Raw genomic sequence first — 20,277 nt, 5'->3', positions numbered from 1 at the left:
AAAATTAAATTAAAATATGTATGTTGACTGAGGAAGAAAAACATAAGTTCATCCGAATTCTAACATTCATCTCATAATAAATTGTGCTATGAAGGTAAGCATAGGTTAAGCATTATTACTTACCCTTATGTCCTCCACCTGAAATGCTTTGTAATCATGCACAATTGGCATTTAAAATGGAGAAAAATGAGAAATCTAAAATCTTTTCTTACTTTCATAGATTTGATCATTGTCAGTCATATTTCTTTCAGCATTCTTTAGTTTTTGTTTCACCTTTGAATTGGTGTTTTTCAATTCATTTTTTTTTTCTTGTTTGGAAAAGTTTTTTTTGTTCCACTAAGAAAAAACAATCCTTTATTTCTCATAGATCAAATACGTTATTTTTAATTTCCATGATTATAGTTTGTGATAGGGGCAGGGGGGGCAGAATGGACCAGGGGGGCAGAATGGGCCACCCTTGGTTTTGGGCTTTAGAATGGATTTAGACCAATTGTAAGGCAAGGGTCTTATAAAGGACGTCAAATAACTTCACCATACCGAAAACGACGTTTGAATTCATTGTATTCTTGGAATTATGAGCAAAAATGTAAATTTATTAGAAAAACCACGCAAATGTTGTTTATTTCGAGGTTTTTAAATAAGCTTTCTGAAAAGTTGGACTGTTTGAAAAAGTTTGCTCAATGCTTATAACGATACTAGATGTTACTACCAAGGTATACAAACAACAACGGAACCTTGAAATCATTTAGAGACTTGGTGGTGGAAGTGTTAAATTAAAATCCACTTGGGGGCAGAATGGACCACCCTTATCCTGCCTTATAAAAACAATCAAAAGTTACGAAATTTGGATTAAATGGATTATTTCACTCCTGGTAGCTTCACAAATCACGTTTAATGCAAAATTAGTTGATTTTTTAGTTGTTTTGATGATTATTTGTAAAAATAGTGTCCTTTTTCAACATATTAACACTATTTTCAAAAAATTTGTTTTGATAAGTGACTATTTTTATTAAAGTGGTCTAACTTCATGGAAACTATGTTAGAAAGGTACCTTAAGTCATTTCTTATCTCCCTTCAACGTTGTATTAGACAAAATGGCTTGTTTTCTAAGGTGGCCCATTCTGCCCCGCAGGGTGGCCCATTCTACCCCGCACCCTGGAAAAAAAGTCGAAAAAACTTTTTTTTTAAAGTGGCTCAAAAACAGTTTTAAGCTAAAAAATTTCATCAACCAAGTATATAACATTGAAGGAAACATCCCAAAGCATAAGCCTACTACACTGAATTCATAAGTTTTCATGTTTTTCTATGGTTTTTGGCGCATTTTACTTAGGCGGGCCATTCTGCCCCCCCTCCCCCTATAAGGTTCTCTCTTGATTGTAAAAGTAATAGTCATTTATATTGCCATAACTTATCTAATTTTGCACGTTTCTGTCGTATTATGCACCCAAAAAAAATCAATAAATTTAAACATTTGATTGATTGTTTTTTTCACATTTCCATTCCTCCCTCTCTCACGCTCCAGGTCGACGTCCTGAACCAGAACGTCAAGCTGGCGGCCAACTTCCTGGCCCGCTGTCCGTCCTGCATGGCCAACCTGGTGCGGCACATGTGCGACTTTACCTGCAGCCCGCAGCAGTCCAAGTTCATGGAGATCAAGGCGACCGAGATGAACACGGACACCAGTAAGTTTTTTGAGGGGAAATGAGTCGACTTGACATTAACAAACCATATTCCCTGTTTTCAGAGAAAGAATACATCACCAACATAGACCTGCACATCACCGGTCAGTACATGAACGGAACGTACGACTCGTGCAGTGCGGTGTCGAGTCCGTCAACGGGACGCCGTGCGCTCGATCTGATGTGTGGCTCGTGGGGTGCGTCCAAGTGCAGCGCCCGGAAGTGGTTCACGTACATGGGCACGACCGAGGGCAACCCGTACGTACCGTTCCAGATTAATTACATCGAGCATGACGAACCGGTAGTGCCGGCGGCGGAGGAGCAGGAGCTCGTTCCGCTAAATCCACGGGTTGTTCCGTGCAGCGAAAAGTTGGACGTAAGTTTTTAATTAAATTCGCTCGGTTCCCGGGAAAATTGACCACAGCAGAGATGACCTTTCGCCGGGGTTTTTTTGCTTGTTCACAGGCTAAAACGCCGGCCTGCTCGTGTGTGGACTGTGAGCTGTCGTGTCCGCGGCCACCGCCTCCGTCGCCACCGCCCCAGCCCTTTGTGATCTACGGGTACGACGGGTATGCCGTGGTCATGTTCGTGGTGTTCCTCGTGTGCAGTGGGTTGTTTGTGATTGGTGCGTGCCTGTGCCAGTCCGGCGGAAATGGTGCCGGTAAGTTGAGATTTGTTCGATTTTTCGGGTTGTTTCGCATTCCACTCCATTCATCCATCCATTCGTCCATCCAACCATGAGAAAGCAAACTTCATGTCGCGGTCATCTTTGGGAGTTAGGGAGAGTGAGATTTTTCCATAACCCTTATTTTCGAATATTAGTTTTATCTGGTTTTATTGAGTGCGCGTGTGGTTTACTAAATACATTTTTTTTTGTTGAAAACAGTCATTCCAGATCAATTTTAAAAGCAATTTTAAGCTACTAAAAATGCTCTTACTCTAATCTGAGCAAATATTCAACGTTTAAAAACGTAACAAATATCCATCTCTTAGAAAGACAAGGTTTTAAGGGTGGCTACACTGCTTGCGAAATTAATAATGACCGATAACTTTGAAAATCAGGTCAAATGTTTCTCTTTTTTTTAATGAAATAAGGCGTTTGTTTTATTTGTAAACAATTCAGAATACATAAAACAACGCTTTTAATCATATAAAGATTTTTTTTTTACGAATTTTTGGACCAACAGATCGGTACAAAACATAAAAGCTTATGATTTTTTTTTCTCAAGTTCATTGATATTTTGCAAATCTTTAATAACAGCATAAAGCGATGGAAGAATCTCCATCAAAAGAAATTTTTTTGACGCTCATCAAGAGAAAAAATCGGAAGCAAACATGACTCTTCTCTCTCGCACGAATGATCGGTAAAATGAAACTGAATAACTCATCATCTGGATTATTCGGTGGAACATCGTTTTCACTACTACACTTGCAGATGTAACGTCACACGTCGAAAAATGAATTATCACTTTTCGTAGATGAACAATGTTTGTAAACAAAACGAAATAAATTAATTTAAGTGGTGCTAACAATGAAAATCACAAAAAATCTTCAACTGATTGATTTTTTTTTTAGAAAAGATTGGGAGCGATTTTTAAAAGTGTGTTTCGCCTCCGAAACAAGTTTTTTTTGCGATAAATCCGTACCAGATAGCATGACTGTAATTCACAAAAATAATAAACTCATTATCCAATTATAACTTTTACTATATTATTAAATACACCCCCAACCACATTAAAAACCACATAAAACCAACATCTACACCCCCCAACCCCTTCCTTCCATCAAATCACTTTATAACACAATTCTTCCCAATCCCAATAATACTATAACACACCCCTACAACACCCCTCCCCCCAACCCAATAATAAAAACATACTAAAAACAACCTACAACCACTAAAAAAAAACTAATAATCTCCCAAAACCTAACTAACACACCATCAAACTCACTCACTTCAAATCCTTCCCAAACCCAAACCCACAAAAATAAACAATCCATACAACCTAACACCACAAAATAAGTAAACAATACAACCCACACAACCAAAAACCAATTAAAAACCTAACCACACAACACAAACCAAACAAAACCTATCTTTCATCACATAACTACTATTATATCCCTATCTTAACAAACACTACCCTATAATCAACTTCCAACAACCAAACACACAAAAACTTTGTACCACAATCTCTCTAAAAACAAAACTCCCTTTACATCCATCTTGTGCAAACCCACTCTCTCACCACGCCCCATCCTCCCTCCGCCCCTCCCCACCCGTGCACCACTGTCTTCGGCAATCTCACTTGCAAACCCATCTTTCCTGCTCCTCCTGCCCCACCCCATCCTCCTCCCACAAATTACTCATCCCATTCTCGCCTCCTTCCCCCCCCAGAAAGCCAGATACTAAAGGTGTGTGTGGTCAGAAATCCTTTATAAAAATTCTAAAAAATATATTTGATAGGAAAAAAACTTGTGTAATCGATTGTAAACGATACAGAATACGTTGTTAATCGTTTTTTTAGTATTTAAAATCAATTAGAGCTTTATTTAAAGAATCAGATTGGAAAAACGTGAAATTTCAGGTTAATTTTTTTTTCACAAATTCATTGATATCACAACTTGAAATTTTTGAACTTGATGTCAGTAAACGCCGAATTATCGTTAAGGTAGGGGCAGGGGGGGCAGAATGGACCGCCTAAGGAAAATGCACCAAAAACCATAGAAAAACATAAAAATTTATGAATCCAGTGTAGTAGGCTTATGCTTTGGAATGTTCCCTTCAATGTTGTATACTTGGTTTATGAAATTTGTTTACTTAAAACTATTTTTGAGCCACTTTAAAAAAAAAGTTTTTTCGACTAACTTTCCAGGGTGCGGGGCAGAATGGACCACCCTGCGGGGCAGAATGGGCCACCTTAGAAAATAAGCCATTTCTTCTAATACAACGTTGAAGGGTGATAAGAAATTACTTGAGGGCCCTTTCCATTATAGTTTCCATGAAATTTGATCACTTTTATAAAAATAGTAACTTAAAAAAAACAAAGACACTATTTTTACAAATAATCATCAAAACAACTAAAAAATCAACTAATGTTGCATTAAACGTGATTTGTGAAGCTACCAGGAGTGAAATAATCCATTTAATCCAAATTTCATAACTTTTGATTGTTTTTATAAGGCAGGAAAAGGGTGGTCCATTCTGCCCCCAAGTGGATTTTAATTTAACACTTCCACCACCAAGTCTCTAAATGATTTTAAGGTTCCGTTGTTGTTTGTATACCTTGGTAGTAACATCTAGTAACGTTATAAGCATTGAGCAAACTTTTTCAAGCAATCCAACTTTTCAGAAAGCTTATTTAAAAACCTTGAAATAAACAACATTTGCGTAGTTTTGTCAATAAATTTACATTTTTGCTCATAATTCGAAAAATACAATGAATTCAAACGTCGTTTTCGGTATGGTGATGCTATAAGACCCTTGCCTTACAGTTGGTCTAAATCCATTCTAAAGCCCAAAACCAAGGGTGGCCCGTTCTGCCCCCATGGTCCATTCTGCCCCCCCTGCCCCTATGTGGGGTAGCAAAAATAAGAGGGTGCGCATGGTTGTTTAGTATGATTCCATAGCATCCAAAATTGACAATTTTATTTATATGCCGGGAATTCACTAAAATTCAATTGTGTCATTTGGAGCGTGTTCAGGGAGCCCAAATCTATCATACCTTGACGAAATTGAAGCGTTTACTGACGTCAACTTCAAAAATGTCGCGGTGTGTATTTTGAAAATTTTGAGTGAACATTTTAGAAAGGCTTATTTATCATTTTTTATCAACAGCACCGAAAATGTTTTAAATTAATATAAAAATAATTAAATATCTCAAGTTTAAAAAAAATACCCCTGAGATTTTTGCAGTGTTTGTCGAAAAAAACCTTAGTCTAAAATCTTTTTTACGAAACAAAAATGTTTGTTTCTAGAGTCAAGAAAGTGCTCCCTACATAAATTTTATCTTAAATTTTACCTAAATTAATACGTTGAAAAAAACTGATTTCTAAGGGTTTAGAAATGGAAAATAACGTTTTAGAAAAGAAAATAAAAAAAAAATATAATAAAATCATTTAAAGTTAAATTTTCAGAAACATTCTTATGGTGGAATAACACTTCCCTGGGCTTTGTCATAATGAGTGTCATAGGTTTGATGCTTGTTTGGCAAAGAGTATGATTTGATTCGATGTGGAATTAAAATCGAAGTGTTCAGTATATTGCTGAAGCTTCCATTTTTACACATGGACACCACTTCATGCTGCGAGAACCCACTTTGGCGCAGTCTCAGGGCTTAATCGATGGCCGGTAAGCTGTCATCGAGACAAGGAGGTTCTCCGATAGTGGAAATATCACATTTGTACAATGAACCGCTACATATGTGATTTTTCCCTATCTTAATGTGGGTGTCAGGTTAGGATGCTGGTTTTTAAAAAATTAGTTTTTGTAGAATTTAGGATTTTAACTATAAATATCAACTTTTTATACTTTGCCTTTAGTTATTTAGGGACAAAATTAGTAACAGTGAATTTAGTAATTCTATCAGAATCGGTGATTTTCATTCAAGTAGCATAAAAACCATTCTGATTTGTCAAAATTTCCATAAAGTCTCGATCAATCAATAGTGAAATTTGAGTGAAATGATATCGGACTAAGTTCGTTGATCTGTTGAACTAACGGTTGTCGGATTATAATTGTATTGACCATTGTTGCGAATCGAGGATCTACTGGAATTCTGACGATCAAATGGTCGTCTCTTTTTCAATTCACGACGTGGAAAATATGAACTGTTATTCTTTTTTTTTTTTTTGTTTTTTAAAAGAAGCCAGACAGGTTTTAAAAGAAACGTTTTTTTTGGCTATTAATTAAAATGTCGGGGATTTGAGATAAGAGTAGCTTTCGGATAGGTTGCTTTAAATCTTGTATTCAATTCAAGTTAGGTAGTTATCCGCAAATGAAAATTTGGACTTATATGAATAATTGAACATTTTGGACTTATGAATAACACACAACTGTGCATTTATTCTTGAGTCAGATCCATACAGCGTCAGTGTTTATTTGGTCGAAGTGTACTAATTCATTGGCAGATCTGATTCTAGTTGTAATGTACGACAAGACTACTGACGGACGTGACAGGACGAGGGCCCAGTTTAGAGGTTTCGACATCAACGATGTGCGGCTAAATCACCCTCCCAAAAAAAAAAAAAAAAAAAAGAAACATTCTTATGGTGGAATAACACTTATTTTCAACCAAATAAAAAGTTGCCGTTTTTCATTTGAGACACCAAGTTTAAGTATTCAGTTTGATTTGCTTAAATTGATCAAAGCAAAAATAAAAATGCCGAGAGAGTAAATATATTTAATAATCAAATATCAAACAAATGTACGGAATTACAAAAAAAAGTTATTTGACAGCAAGCGAAGAGTAGCCACCATGCCAAACACTGGAACACCCAAGACTCTAAGTTAGTTGGAAAGATAACTTCAACTCGCTGGTTCTCGGTCACAACTCAACCTATCGGAATGATTATTTTATCCAGCGATTTGTACGGAGGTCTAGACCTCGATTGGCCAAAGCGAGTTGAAGTTTGCAACTTATTTGGAGCCTTGAGTTTTGAAATCTAAACTCTTGATTCACCTAGTTTTGAAAACAAATCCCACTCGTCTGCCTCATTTTATTTATTTTTTTAGTCAGATAGTAGATAGTAGAACGTTTAATTTATTTTCCTTCTAAATTTAGCCAAGTGTTTTTGTTACATATTCCCATAGCATTTTTCCTTCATCTTTAGGGGTTCACGATATCGCGCGCGCGCGCTTATCAGTAGTCAATAAAGGCGTGTATAAATTCCCTTTAGTACTAGTACGCGTTCGTACGATCCTTGCGCGATTCTTAGTCAACGCGTTTCATAGAATGACGGAAGAAACTGAAATAAAAACACACTCGCCGATGCCGATAATATCGCGATTCAATACTACTTGCTGCAGCTGTGCAACCCTTTGACGACGATGAGCTTCTCCGTGGTGCGGTTAGATTGAGATAAGAAAGCGCTCGATAAGCGCTGCCACAGTTTAAGCTGACGCGAGCGATTTTGATATATTATTGTTTATGGCGGGGCCAGATTTCTTGGAGGTTTTGCGGTGTGAATCACCGGAATCGTCGTTGCGTTTCGTAATTCGATGCGACTTAATTTGAGCTGGATTAAATTTTGTGAGTTTTTCCTTTGAAATTTTAACTAGCTTAATTTGTTTTTCAAAGGAAATTTTGAAAATTATTTTGTCTTTTAAAAAATCATAAAAAGTTTCGTCAAAATGCCATTTCGAACAATTGTCAACACGGTTCAACAAAACTAGCCCGTCCCTGATTTGTCTTCCTCACTTAGCGTAACGCTAATTGAAGTATTGCTGGACAGTTTCACCTAAAGTGCTATTTTCATCACTTTGCTCACAGCCTGGACGATGTACTTCGTACAGCAATTCGTCGAATTCGAGTAAATAACACGAATAAAATTTGCATGTCGTCACTCTGGCCACCACATCTCGGCCGAATCAATCAACTTCCAAAAGGTGACCCCTTGAGCAAGAGGAGAAGGAGATTTCACATTCAAATATCTGGATACGTGTATTCGAACGAGACGACGACGACGACGAAAATAAGTGCCTGCTCCATTTTGGAGCTTGATCACGCAGACAGGCAGCGGCTCAGAATCATTTCATGTGAATAAATATTTATCGATATCGAGAGGAAACCGACACAACCAGGATGGGGCGTAAGATTTACAATTCGAATTCGAGTTTGAACTTGAAGTGGCATTCAGAAGTACGATTTCGGTTACCAAGAACCTCACGCGATTGCGAAAAAAAGGGCAACAATTTCCCGCCCAAAGTTTTCTCACTGTCAAGTTCAGTGCAATTCCATCGATTTTCCCCGATGTCACACACGCTAGACGCTATTTGTCACGACCAAAATGTTATAAATATCGTTTTGGTCGTGGGAGCAAAACAGAAAAAATAAACGCGAGCACCGTAAAAAGGCAGGAAGTCACGCGGAAATTATGGGATGTCCTTCCCGGACGATGTCGTGAGGCGATGGACGGAACACGCGATTTAATAAGCAACTCCCCTCCGCGGGAAAATGATGGGGGTTGTTGTTAAATCGATGCAGGTTTTTCAGTCATTCGTACTGGGCTGGGATGTACGGCTTATCAAAGTTTTAGTAAAGAAAATGCAACAGAGTAGATTTAGTTCTTTTGAACTGCGCAAATTGTTGATCAAAGTGCATTTTTTCTAATTCATTTTAAATGTGGTGTTTATGAGAAATGTAAAACTTTTCTATAAAAGTATTTACCTAAAAATCATTTTTTTTACTATTTTAAAACCATTTTTGAAACCAAGAAAATGCTTTGTATCGTGTTCATGTTTTTTGAAAATCAATTTCGAAATCCAAAATAAATAATTTAAAAAATTATTTTTGATTTTGATGACGGAGAAAATTGTATAATTAACTTGGAAAATTAATTGAATAAGTAAAAAATATACATATTAAGATTTATTCTGTCCTAAACATATTCAAAATAAATTGTTAAATCAAGAAACCTACAAATAAAATTTAAAAAAGATGGTTAAGCTACCAATGAGAATGAAATTAAAATAAAATGAAATTGTATGTCAAAATCAAGTGAATTTACATCAAAGTTTGTCTACTTGAACTGTAATTTCTTATTGGACTATATTTTTTACCAATTTATTCATATTTTTAAAACCTTTTTTTTTAATTTGATTTTTTTTTTAAAATAGGCCTTGTTAAGGCTTGTTATCAACTGTCAATAATACACAGGGTGGTCACTCAAATGGAGGAAATCTATAAAAAAAAACATGTTTTTTCAGGATTTTGATAAATGTTTAAGTAAATTTTTTGCAATCGGTTTTGGGAATTGCATTTCGAATTTCGGGTTCAAGTTTTTTTTTGATAGGGTCCAATAAACCAAATTTTCAGTTTTTGATTTTTGGGTGTTTTATAATACCCCTGACTCAAGGCGGTTTCAAAACACACAAAAAGCAAAACACTGGAAATTTGGTTTATTGGACATTTAAAAAAAAAAAAAAAAACTCCAGAAAAGAAAACAAATTTTCATTTTTTTTTTATAAATCTCACTTTAAGCAATACAATTCACTGCTCACGTCACGAAAAAGTTAACATTTGTTCTTTTTTTTCATTGTTTTGCTTGAAATTACACTTTTACTATACAAAATATTTTGATTTTGTTTCAGGATTACCATGAAAAAAGACAATAAAAAAGATAAAAAAAATAAACATTAGAAATGTTTTCAGAATTTTGCTTTGACGGTTATTATTTTGTATAATTTTCAGTACGATAAGTGTAGATATCCTTTTTCATTATTTTCATAATTCATGAAGTATTAAATATATGAAAAAAGAAATATTTTGATTTAGATACTGTTTTTTTAAATAAAGACTTGGAACAGGTATCACCAATTTTATGAAGCCATCACAAAATTGTTTTGGAAATAATGTTTAAAACTGTGATGAATTTTGTTACAAGCGATAACTGGAAATGAATTATAAGATATTTTTTACCATTTTTACATCATTTAAATTTTTGTTGGTGGAACTTTTATATGAAAATGGTTAAAAATGTGGATTCAGTTTTTTTGAATCTATATTGATTTTTTTATAAAAAAAAATTCATTTACATGTCAAGTAGTATGCCTAAATGCTTTTCATCTTTGTTGTACTTTTCGTTTTATTATTCACTGTTCACATTTGAACAACTTTTGAAAATATAAAAAATATTGAAATTGTAGATCTGTCAAAACAAGATTAAGATTTTTTTGAAATTTTTTCGAGAATGTGAGTTTCCAAACATTTTTGGATGAAAAATGAAGTATACACTCTTTAAAAAAACATCAAAATATTAACAACTTGATTTTCAAAGTAAAATCCAAAAAATTAAAAAAAGGCTTGATTAAAACATATTTTTAGGTATTAGAAAGGGCGGGAAAAGTAAGGAATTTTAAAATGGGATTTGAATGGCCACCCTGATGTGACATTATTCTATTTATTTTCTCTGTTTACAAAAGGTATGAAGCATTCCATGTTATGATTTGTATTTTGTTTTGTAATTTAATTATGATATCTACTTGTTTTGACATTGATAGATCCCTTATAATTTATTTCAAAAATCATAAATATTTAAAATTTAACTTATGATTTTGAGTGCTAAATTCGAAACCATATTTAAATTGAGAAACACTACAATGTTTGATGAGTTTCATGTGTTGACTTTTTTCAGAAAAGTTGTTTAATAGATCGAAAATTTATTGTAAATTTTTATAAAACATGTTTCTTTTGAAATGTTTTGAATATTTTGAATTTCTTCCTAATCTGTTTTACTGACTTTTTTGTAAATGATTTTATTTTGTAAATTTATGATTTTCTATTAATCTTTCTCTAACATAAAGTTCAAACCATGACAGTTTCAGCATGTCCGGAAAAGGTTATCACTGTCCATCACACCACGGCAAGTTTCGTGAGACAAAGCCCGTTTCTCCCTCCCGTCATGGATAAAATCTAACCCAGGTTGTTTACAAAGGCTTTGTCAAAGGTCACGACATTTTGCAGCCGAAAATTGCATTCTGACGTGGAGCTTCTCTCTGCTGCTAAAACCGTATCGACACTGCCATCATAAAACAAGTTTATCGATTTTTTTTGTGTGTTCGTGTAATCCACACCTGGTGTAACGAAATTAACTTCCGCTACTGGATTATAGAACGATTAAGGGGACTGGCTGGTCGGGCGCTGGAGGCTAAATGAGTTATCAATCAAGGCTGTTTAGTTTGAGCTTGCCTCTCTTTCCCACGCCATAATTGAATCAATTCCCATTTGTTCCACATGGCTGCGCCACGTGCAAATCTCTCGAATTCAATTTGCTTCGCGGGTTGAGCGAAATTTCTCATTGTGCATCGGCGAGTGCGTTTAGTTTAGTGTTTTTTTCTCTAGCAGCTTTTAGTGCCCAATTAAAAGCCTGTACAAAAAGCGATCGACATCACTTTTACGTGCCCACGAAGCTGTAGCGATACCATAGAGAGAGGTAGAGGGGTAGTTCGTCAATTGTTGAACAGTTTACAAATTTTAGTAAGATGGTGTTCAATAATTGATGAATTACCTTACAGATGCCCATGTTACTTTCCAGCATGTTTAAGTTATTCGCAAAAGTGTGTTTAAATACTTTATCTATCAGTTCAGTGAGTGGTTGATCTTGAAAACATAACCTAGCATAACTACACGCGCAAGCACACAGGGTCAAGGGAAGGTCCTTGGTTGTGGTAGCTCGGACTACGCAGTGTGTGACTAACCTACTCTTACTCTAACAGTTTTAAGTTGTGCACGGAAAGAAATTTGTTCAGAAAATTGAAATTTGTCATCAATAAATGTTCGCATTTTCTTCGAAGTAATTTCTCTCCGTGCATGCTGCATTTTCTTCTAGAAAGAGATTTAGGAAATACTCGATCATGCTAAGGTTAGCTTTTCTTCGCGAAGTTCAAAACCATCATTCATTTCGTCCATTATCGCCACTCAACAAAGTTCACCAAAATTCAAAATCTGATCAACTTTTTTTCTCTCTTTTTGTTTCATATTCAAATTATTCTCTTTTTTGGATAATCATTTGGTGTCACACACACCTTAAACAACACCTCAACAACAACAATCAACAAAAATAAACAATCCAATCGTGCATCATTGGCCCTCACAAATTTACTAAACCAAAAAAATCGCGCATCCTGAATCCTCCCCCAACCCTCCAAACCTCAGAACTACTGGTGGATGGCGACACTTTGCACGCGGACCTGCGCTCGGCCGTGGGCCGCCGGTTGGCCGGTGGGCTGTCTAATAACAACAGTGGCGATTTGGGTGGTACCGATCGGGAAGATTCGCCCCTGCAATCGAAAAGATCGAGTAGGTTAAGTTTTTTTTTCTTATTTTATCCTCTCTTTTTGTTTGTGTTGTTTTTTTGTTATCAATTCGTGTATTAAAACATCATTTCTTTATGTGCTAACACAATCGAATTGTCACCCCACTTCATCAGTGTTTCTAACGTTAACATTCGATGTACTTCTGTAAACAAAACTGCACTACTAAATTCACACACACACACGCTCATCATGCAAATCATCACCTGACTTGGATCACCACCACCACCACGCCATATCGTCATCACTTACATTGGATTGTTAGCGCACTAATCATCGTGTGTTTGTAATTCAATTCTCATCATTCGACACTGTCGTTAACATTGTTGTTTGTGTCCACGTGACTAATCGTCTTCTCTGTCCTTTATGTGTAGTTTAAGCTGCTAAAAAAACTGTCATATTTGTTTATTTGTATCATAAACTGTTGATTTATGTAATTTTTCGCCAAGTAATCAACCAGTTACATAAAAAAAATAAATGTTAATGTTGAAAAAACGTTGTGCTTGATGACATTTGCTAATTTCTACTAATTGTTTTCCATTTCCAGCAAACTTATTTGCTAAAAAAAAATACAAAATGGATTGAAAAAATAGCACGTTTCCATGTAAAAAATAAAAAAAATAAAATATTCCTTTAACCCTTTCAGGCCTGAGTTTTCGAAAGATTTTTTTTTATTTATCGCCATACGAAAATTACAGGCTGGTATTAAAAATTTTGATATTTGGGTCATCAGGCCTAAAAGGGTTAATTGATGTTACAGGATACAAACAATAAGAAGAATGTTCTAAATATTGATATTTTTTATTCATGAAATTTTAGAACATAAAAAAATCGTGTCATGCTTTTTTCAAAAGTCATTCGTGGAGAAGTAAATTGATACAATATTAAAAAAGTGTAATTTTACAACGTTGAAAATTGTTATGGAATACTACTTTTTTTTATGTAAGTTTATCTCAACTTACGTGAAAAAGAAAAAAAAACATATAAACAGATGTTAATTTACACGGTTCTTCTAGACTTACTGTAATCATGATTTTTAATTGTGTAGTTCATCGAAAAAAAAGCTGAAATCCAACAAATCTATATTTTGTTTGCAAGTGATTTTTTTTAACAAATTAATTCCATTAATTTCGAAGTTATAAAATTTAATTTTTTTTAAGTTTATTAATTAATTTTTAAAAACATAACTTTTTACTATTCAATTAAATTTAGGAAACATACTTCACGTTTTGGCGAAATATAAAAAAAAACTTTAAATTACAATAAGTTTTGGGAATCAATGAAAAAAATCAAAACAACAATGTCGCCTTAAACAAACTATTTCGATTTTTTTTTATCTACTAATCCCTTTGAATTATTTTATTAAAATAATTTATGTTTGTTAAATAAATAATTTATGACATTTATAACGTTTTTAAATTTCTCTTTAAAACTTTTTCAATATAATATTTTTTGAACACAAAGCTTTTTTCAGGTTTTTTTTAATTTAGAATATATTTTACTAAAAAGACCTGAAAGTTGCACAGCAAAAATGATGTGATAACACTACGTTCCTGGTTCAATCTTTGAGCTTTTTGATGAAAATTTTGAAACAATATTTTTAAAGAAAAATAGTAAAAAAAAAATTAAGAATTTGTTAAGTTTTTGACTTGTGAGAGTGACTTTTCTCTGAGATGTACTTATCAGTTATCTTTGACTTAAAATTGAACGATCTAAAAAAGTGTACATTTTTTCTGTCACAATAGTTCAGAAAAGATGTACCCATTCCAAGATGTAATTTAATCTCAAGGTTGTTAACCGATAATATTAGCGTCTAACGATAACGATAATGGTTATCGTTATCGTTATTTCGATAATTCTATCGACGATAATCTTATCCGCCGATAACGGACGAAAACTCAATTTTAATTTTTTTCTAATATCGATTAATTCAACCATATCCTGTTAAATTTTCAATGCTTTTGACTTGAAATATATTTTTTGAAAATGCAATAAGTTTCTAAGTATAAATACCTAAAATACCGTATTTAATTTGCAATATGGGTATAAATCGATGGGAAATTTTGTATGCTTTTTCATTTTATTTGGGTTATTTTAATACTAAAATTTTCAAAAAAAAACCGTAATTTTTTTTAAATGCTCATATTTTCAAAATATGCAATATGGGTATCAAAAGATGCGAAATTTTGTATGCTTTTTCAACTTATTGAAGTTTTTCTTGGAAAAAAATATTGAAATTTTCACATAATACCGTATTTTTTCGAAACCAGTCAAATTAAAAAAAATCAATATGAGTATCAAACGTAGCAAAATGTTATATGCTTTTCCACTTTATTATAGTATTTTTTGGAAAATACTAAAATTTTCTCAAAATACCGTATTTTTCGAAAATACTAAAGTTCTCAAAAGTTGCAATATAGGTTTCGCACGAAGCGAAAGTTTTTCATGCTTCATTTATACATTAAATTTGTGCAGGCTTCATTTAAAAATTTGCTTCGTTTGATACCCATATTGCCAATTATGGAAATCTGAGTTTTTTTTAAATGGGATATTTTGGGAAAATTATGGTGTTTTACTAAAAATAAAAATTAAGTGAAAATTCATTTAAAGTTTGTTATGGAAATTTTTAGTAATTTCGAAAAAAGCGGTATTTTGTAAAATTTGAAGTATTTAAAAAAAATCATTTTGTTTAAAAAGCATACACAATTTTACTTTGTTTGATACCCATATTTCACATTTTGGAAAGTTGAGTTCTTTAGCAAAAATACGGTAATGTAAACAATTTTGAGTAATTATGCTTTGAAACTTACTACATTTAAAAAATATATATTCTTGGTGAAAGCACTGAAAATTAACATAATATGGTTGAATTGAGTCGATCTTAAAGGATTATAAAAAAAAATGTTATCGTCCATTATCGGCGAGTTATGACATGTTTTTACAAAAAAAACATATTTTAACAACTGTCAAAATGTATAGGTTGGCAGCTGATGAAACATTTTTAAGGTTAAAAAAAAACTCTCTTTGAACTATATTATTGAAATTATTAGTATGTAAAAAATGTGAACAATTAGTTCTAAACAAACTTTTCTGAACAAAAAAATGTTTCCAGGTATTTTACTTTTTTGTAGAAAAAAACATACTGCACAATTCCGATACGTGAATTTTTAATGTGTTGCAGCTTGAATCTTAGATAAGTTACAAATAGTAAAACAAAATCATCATTTTCATCTGTCATCATTACCAACGTAGATTACAATCATCGAACTAACTTAAATCTTCTTAGATAAAGTACATTCGCATGAAGAATGAAATGCACTTTGATAATGTTATACGCTTATTTGAAAAAAAAAAGTCTTATATCTGTTTCTACTGATAGCTTTTGTACCACTTCCACGTGTTGTAACGCAAAACTGTTCCTAATTTGTTGCTTCTGTCCTACTTTTACCATGTCTTCCTGTCCTACTGAATTAATAATTGAATCTCTTCCAGGTTTCAATTTTGTAACTCAACCAAATATAAATTTACTAACCCGATTCTCCACCCCTTTCAGGCGCCACCTGGGACGGCGAGCAGGAGCTTCGACCGCACCCCTCGGCAATCCACGGCGACGACGACGCCGAATCGGGCTACTTTGAGCGTCTCGGAGCCAAAACGGAAACCGCCCTCGAAAAGTTCTTCACCGCGTGGGGAACGACCTGTGCGAGCCACCCCTGGATCGTCCTCCTTCTCGGCCTGATCTTCATCGTGACGATGGGCTTCGGCATCACTTTCCTGCACGTTACGACGAACCCGGTCGAGCTGTGGGCCTCGCCCAATTCGCGATCCCGCATCGAGCGGGAGTACTTTGACGCGCACTTTGAGCCGTTCTATCGGATCGAGCAGATGATCATCCGGGCGGAGAATTTGTCGAACGTGGTTCACAACACCTCGAACGGAGTGATCGAGTTTGGGCCGGTGTTCAACAAGCAGTTTTTGCTGGACGTGTTTGAGCTGCAGGAGGCGATCAAGGCGATCGAGGTTAAGATTGGGGGGAACAGGACGGTTGGGTTGAAGGACATTTGCTACGCGCCGTTGAGTACGGATGAGGCGACGGTTGAGCCGGAGAATTGCGTGGTGCAATCGCTGTGGGGATATTTCCAGGACGACATTGATAACTTTGACTCGGAGGACGACGATCCGCTGGGATTCCAGACGAACTATTTGGACAACTTGGTCAAGTGCTTCGGAAATCCTTTTAATCCTGATTGTTTGGCACCGTACGGAGGACCGATCGAGCCTGCAATTGCGCTGGGAGGAATTCCGGCAACGAAGTCGGCGCTTGACAAGCCCAAGTACGAGCAAGCTACGGCTGTGATATTGACATTCCTGGTGAAGAACTACCACGACAAGAGCAAGCTCGAGGGAGCTCTCCGCTGGGAGGAGAGTTACGTTGCGTTCATGAAGAACTGGACGAAGGCGAACATGAGCATCGCGTTCACGTCGGAGCGATCGATCGAGGACGAACTGCAGCGAGAATCGAAGTCTGAGGTGTCGACCATCCTCGTTTCGTACATCATCATGTTTGCGTACATTGCGATCTCGCTGGGCCACGTCAACCAGTGGAGCCGAGCGTTGATCGATTCCAAGGTCACTTTGGGTCTGGGCGGTGTCGTGATCGTGCTGGCTTCCGTGGTGGCTTCAGTCGGGATATTCGGGTACATCGGAGTACCGGCGACGTTGATCATCGTGGAGGTTATTCCGTTCCTGGTACTCGCCGTCGGAGTTGACAACATCTTCATCCTGGTACAAACGCACCAGCGGGACACCAAGAAGCCGACGGAGACGCACGCGGAACACATCGGACGCATTCTCGGACGCGTTGGACCGTCGATCCTGTTGACGGCGGTCAGCGAGAGCTGTTGCTTCTTCCTGGGCGGTCTCTCCGACATGCCTGCCGTACGTGCCTTTGCCCTGTACGCCGGAATGGCTCTGCTGATTGACTTTTTCCTGCAAATCACATGCTTCGTGAGTTTACTCGCGCTGGACACGGCTCGCCAGGCGGACAACCGGCTCGACGTGCTGTTCTTCCTGCGAGGATCGAAAAAAGACATGCCCACCGGCGCCAACAAGGAGGGACTGCTGTACAAGTTCTTCAAGAGCATCTACGTGCCTTTCATCATGCAGAAGCCGGTTCGCGTCGGCGTGATGGTCATCTTCTTCGGCTGGCTGTGCTGCAGCATTTCCGTTGCGCCCCACATCGACATCGGCCTGGATCAGGAACTCTCGATGCCCGAGGACAGCTTCGTTCTGAAGTACTTCCGCTATCTCGGTCAATATCTCAGCATCGGCCCGCCGATGTACTTTGTCGTGAAGAACGGCCTCAACTATTCGCACGCGTACGACCAGAATCTAATATGCGGTGGTCAAAACTGCAACCTGGACAGTCTGTCAACCCAAATCTACATCGCAAGTCGACGACCGGAGGAAACGTACATCGCACGCCCCGCCTCCTCCTGGCTCGATGACTACATTGACTGGTCAGGAGCGCCAACTTGCTGCAAGAAGCGCACCGACGGCAGCTTCTGTCCCCACACGACAGCTTCGTGCAAGTCCTGCCAGATGAACCTAACCGATCTCAACCGACCCAACCAAACCGACTTCCGGCGCTACGTGTCGTTCTTCCTGCAGGACAACCCGGACGATCAGTGCGCCAAGGCCGGTCACGCCGCGTACGCCACCGGCGTCAACATCCTGCAAGACAAAACCAACGCAATCTTCAGCGACGTGCAAGCCTCCTACTTCATGGGCTACCACACGATCCTCAAAACCTCATCCGACTACTACGAAGCGCTCCGTTCCGCCCGAAAAATCAGCACCAACATCACCAGCACGATCCACGCCAAACTCCGGCTGGACGGCCGACCCGAAGCGGAAATCCAACAGATCGAGGTGTTCCCGTACTCGGTGTTCTACGTGTTCTACGAGCAGTACCTCACCATGTGGCCGGACACGCTCAAGAGCATGGGCATCTCGGTGCTCTCCATCTTCGTCGTAACGTTCCTCCTGATGGGCTTCGACATCCACTCGTCGCTCGTCGTCGTCATCACCATCACCATGATCGTCATCAACATCGGTGGCCTCATGTACCACTGGAGCATCTCGCTGAACGCGGTCTCCCTGGTAAATCTCGTAATGGCCGTCGGCATCAGCGTCGAGTTCTGCTCGCATCTCGTGCACAGCTTCTCCGTGTCGTTGGAGGAAACGCGCGAAAAGCGAGCCGCGGACGCACTCACCAAGATGGGCAGCTCGGTCTTCTCCGGCATCACGCTCACCAAGTTTGGAGGCATCCTCGTGCTTGGCTTCGCCCACAGCCAGATCTTCCAGGTGTTTTACTTTAGGATGTACCTTGGCATCGTGCTGTTCGGTGCCGCGCACGGCCTTGTGTTCCTGCCGGTGCTGCTCAGCTATATCGGTAAGTCAGCTTCGACAGTGCAAAACTACTTGACAAATGTGTCGATATAAATGTCAACTTGCGCGAGATTGATGCGCTTGTTCAGCGCTGCTACTCATGCTAGATCTCATCATCCGGAACCACTAACCGTAACGATTTAGTTGTTTGTTTTTGCATGCTTTGAATAGTTTTGAGTTTGTGTTATTTTGTTGTGTTCGTCTATTAATTTTTTTATTAAAACAGATCATCGATGCAGTGTGACACTCTTTCCAGCTGATTTCCTAAGAGTAATATGTTGCCCATTTTTAGTTTAACAATATCCAACAATATCGTCATTCAATACTTAAAATATATTTGTTTTTAAAACTTAAAACGCATGGCAGACATTACTTTTGAACAGTAAATTATAAATGTGATTATAATTCTTTTGCTATTGAAATGGTTTTTAAAACATTTTTCCAGAAACTTTTTGCAACATCTTTTATAATGTTTTTGTATTTTAGGCAATACTATAATAATAAAAAATAGAAAAAAATAAAACGCCGTTTTTGAACAGCTGTGTACAAAATAAGTTAATGAAAATCAGAGTGGTTCTATAACGATAACAATATTTTTATCGTAATCGTTATCAAATTAGGACAATTTCATAGGCGCCAAACGTCGCTAACTCATTTAATACTACCTTATTCAAACAAAATCCCCTCAAACTTTATAAAGCTGTTCATAGAAAACATTTTTTTTTTAAGTGACTCGAAATTTGGTGTAGATTCTCTCTACATTTTAGTTTGAAGTTTTAAACTGCCCATATTTCAAAACAATGAAAATTCGATTATTTTCGGAAAAACGGTATTCTATGAAAATTTCACTATTTTAGCCTACAAAATTTCGCTTTTTTCAAAATACCGTATTTTTTCGAATATTCTCAAATTTTATCAATTTGCAATATGGGTATCCAATATTGCAAATTGATAAAATTTAAGTATGTTCGAAAAATACGGTTTTTTGTAAAAAAAATAGTATTTTAACAAAAAAATCTGATAAAGTATAAATGCAAACAAAATTTTACTTCGTTTGATAGCAAATCATAAAAATTAGAGTAATTTCGAAAAAAATCGATATTCTGTAAAAAATAT

The 20,277-nt window shown here is 36.6% G+C and overlaps 1 protein-coding gene across 5 annotated transcripts in view; it reads left to right on the top strand.

Annotated features, from left to right (window-relative positions):
• LOC120422000 (NPC intracellular cholesterol transporter 1) overlaps nucleotides 1–20,277 on the top strand; it is an 82,867-nt gene that overhangs the window by 45,020 nt on the left and 17,570 nt on the right. For 4 of the 5 annotated variants that reach the window (XM_039585310.2, XM_039585315.2, XM_039585313.2 and 1 more), the window contains exons 3-7: nucleotides 1,523–1,682; nucleotides 1,745–2,055; nucleotides 2,145–2,340; nucleotides 12,554–12,697; nucleotides 16,265–19,165. In XM_039585310.2, the coding sequence (XP_039441244.1) occupies nucleotides 1,523–1,682; nucleotides 1,745–2,055; nucleotides 2,145–2,340; nucleotides 12,554–12,697; nucleotides 16,265–19,165 (3,712 nt within the window). The remainder of the gene's footprint in view (nucleotides 1–1,522; nucleotides 1,683–1,744; nucleotides 2,056–2,144; nucleotides 2,341–12,553; nucleotides 12,698–16,264; nucleotides 19,166–20,277) is intronic. The other variant, XR_005606065.2, reaches the window with a different exon arrangement.

The sequence above is a fragment of the Culex pipiens genome, chromosome 2, assembly GCF_016801865.2.
Source record: "Culex pipiens pallens isolate TS chromosome 2, TS_CPP_V2, whole genome shotgun sequence".
Lineage (NCBI taxonomy): Eukaryota > Metazoa > Arthropoda > Insecta > Diptera > Culicidae > Culex > Culex pipiens.
This window is presented reverse-complemented; position numbering and strand designations above follow the sequence as displayed.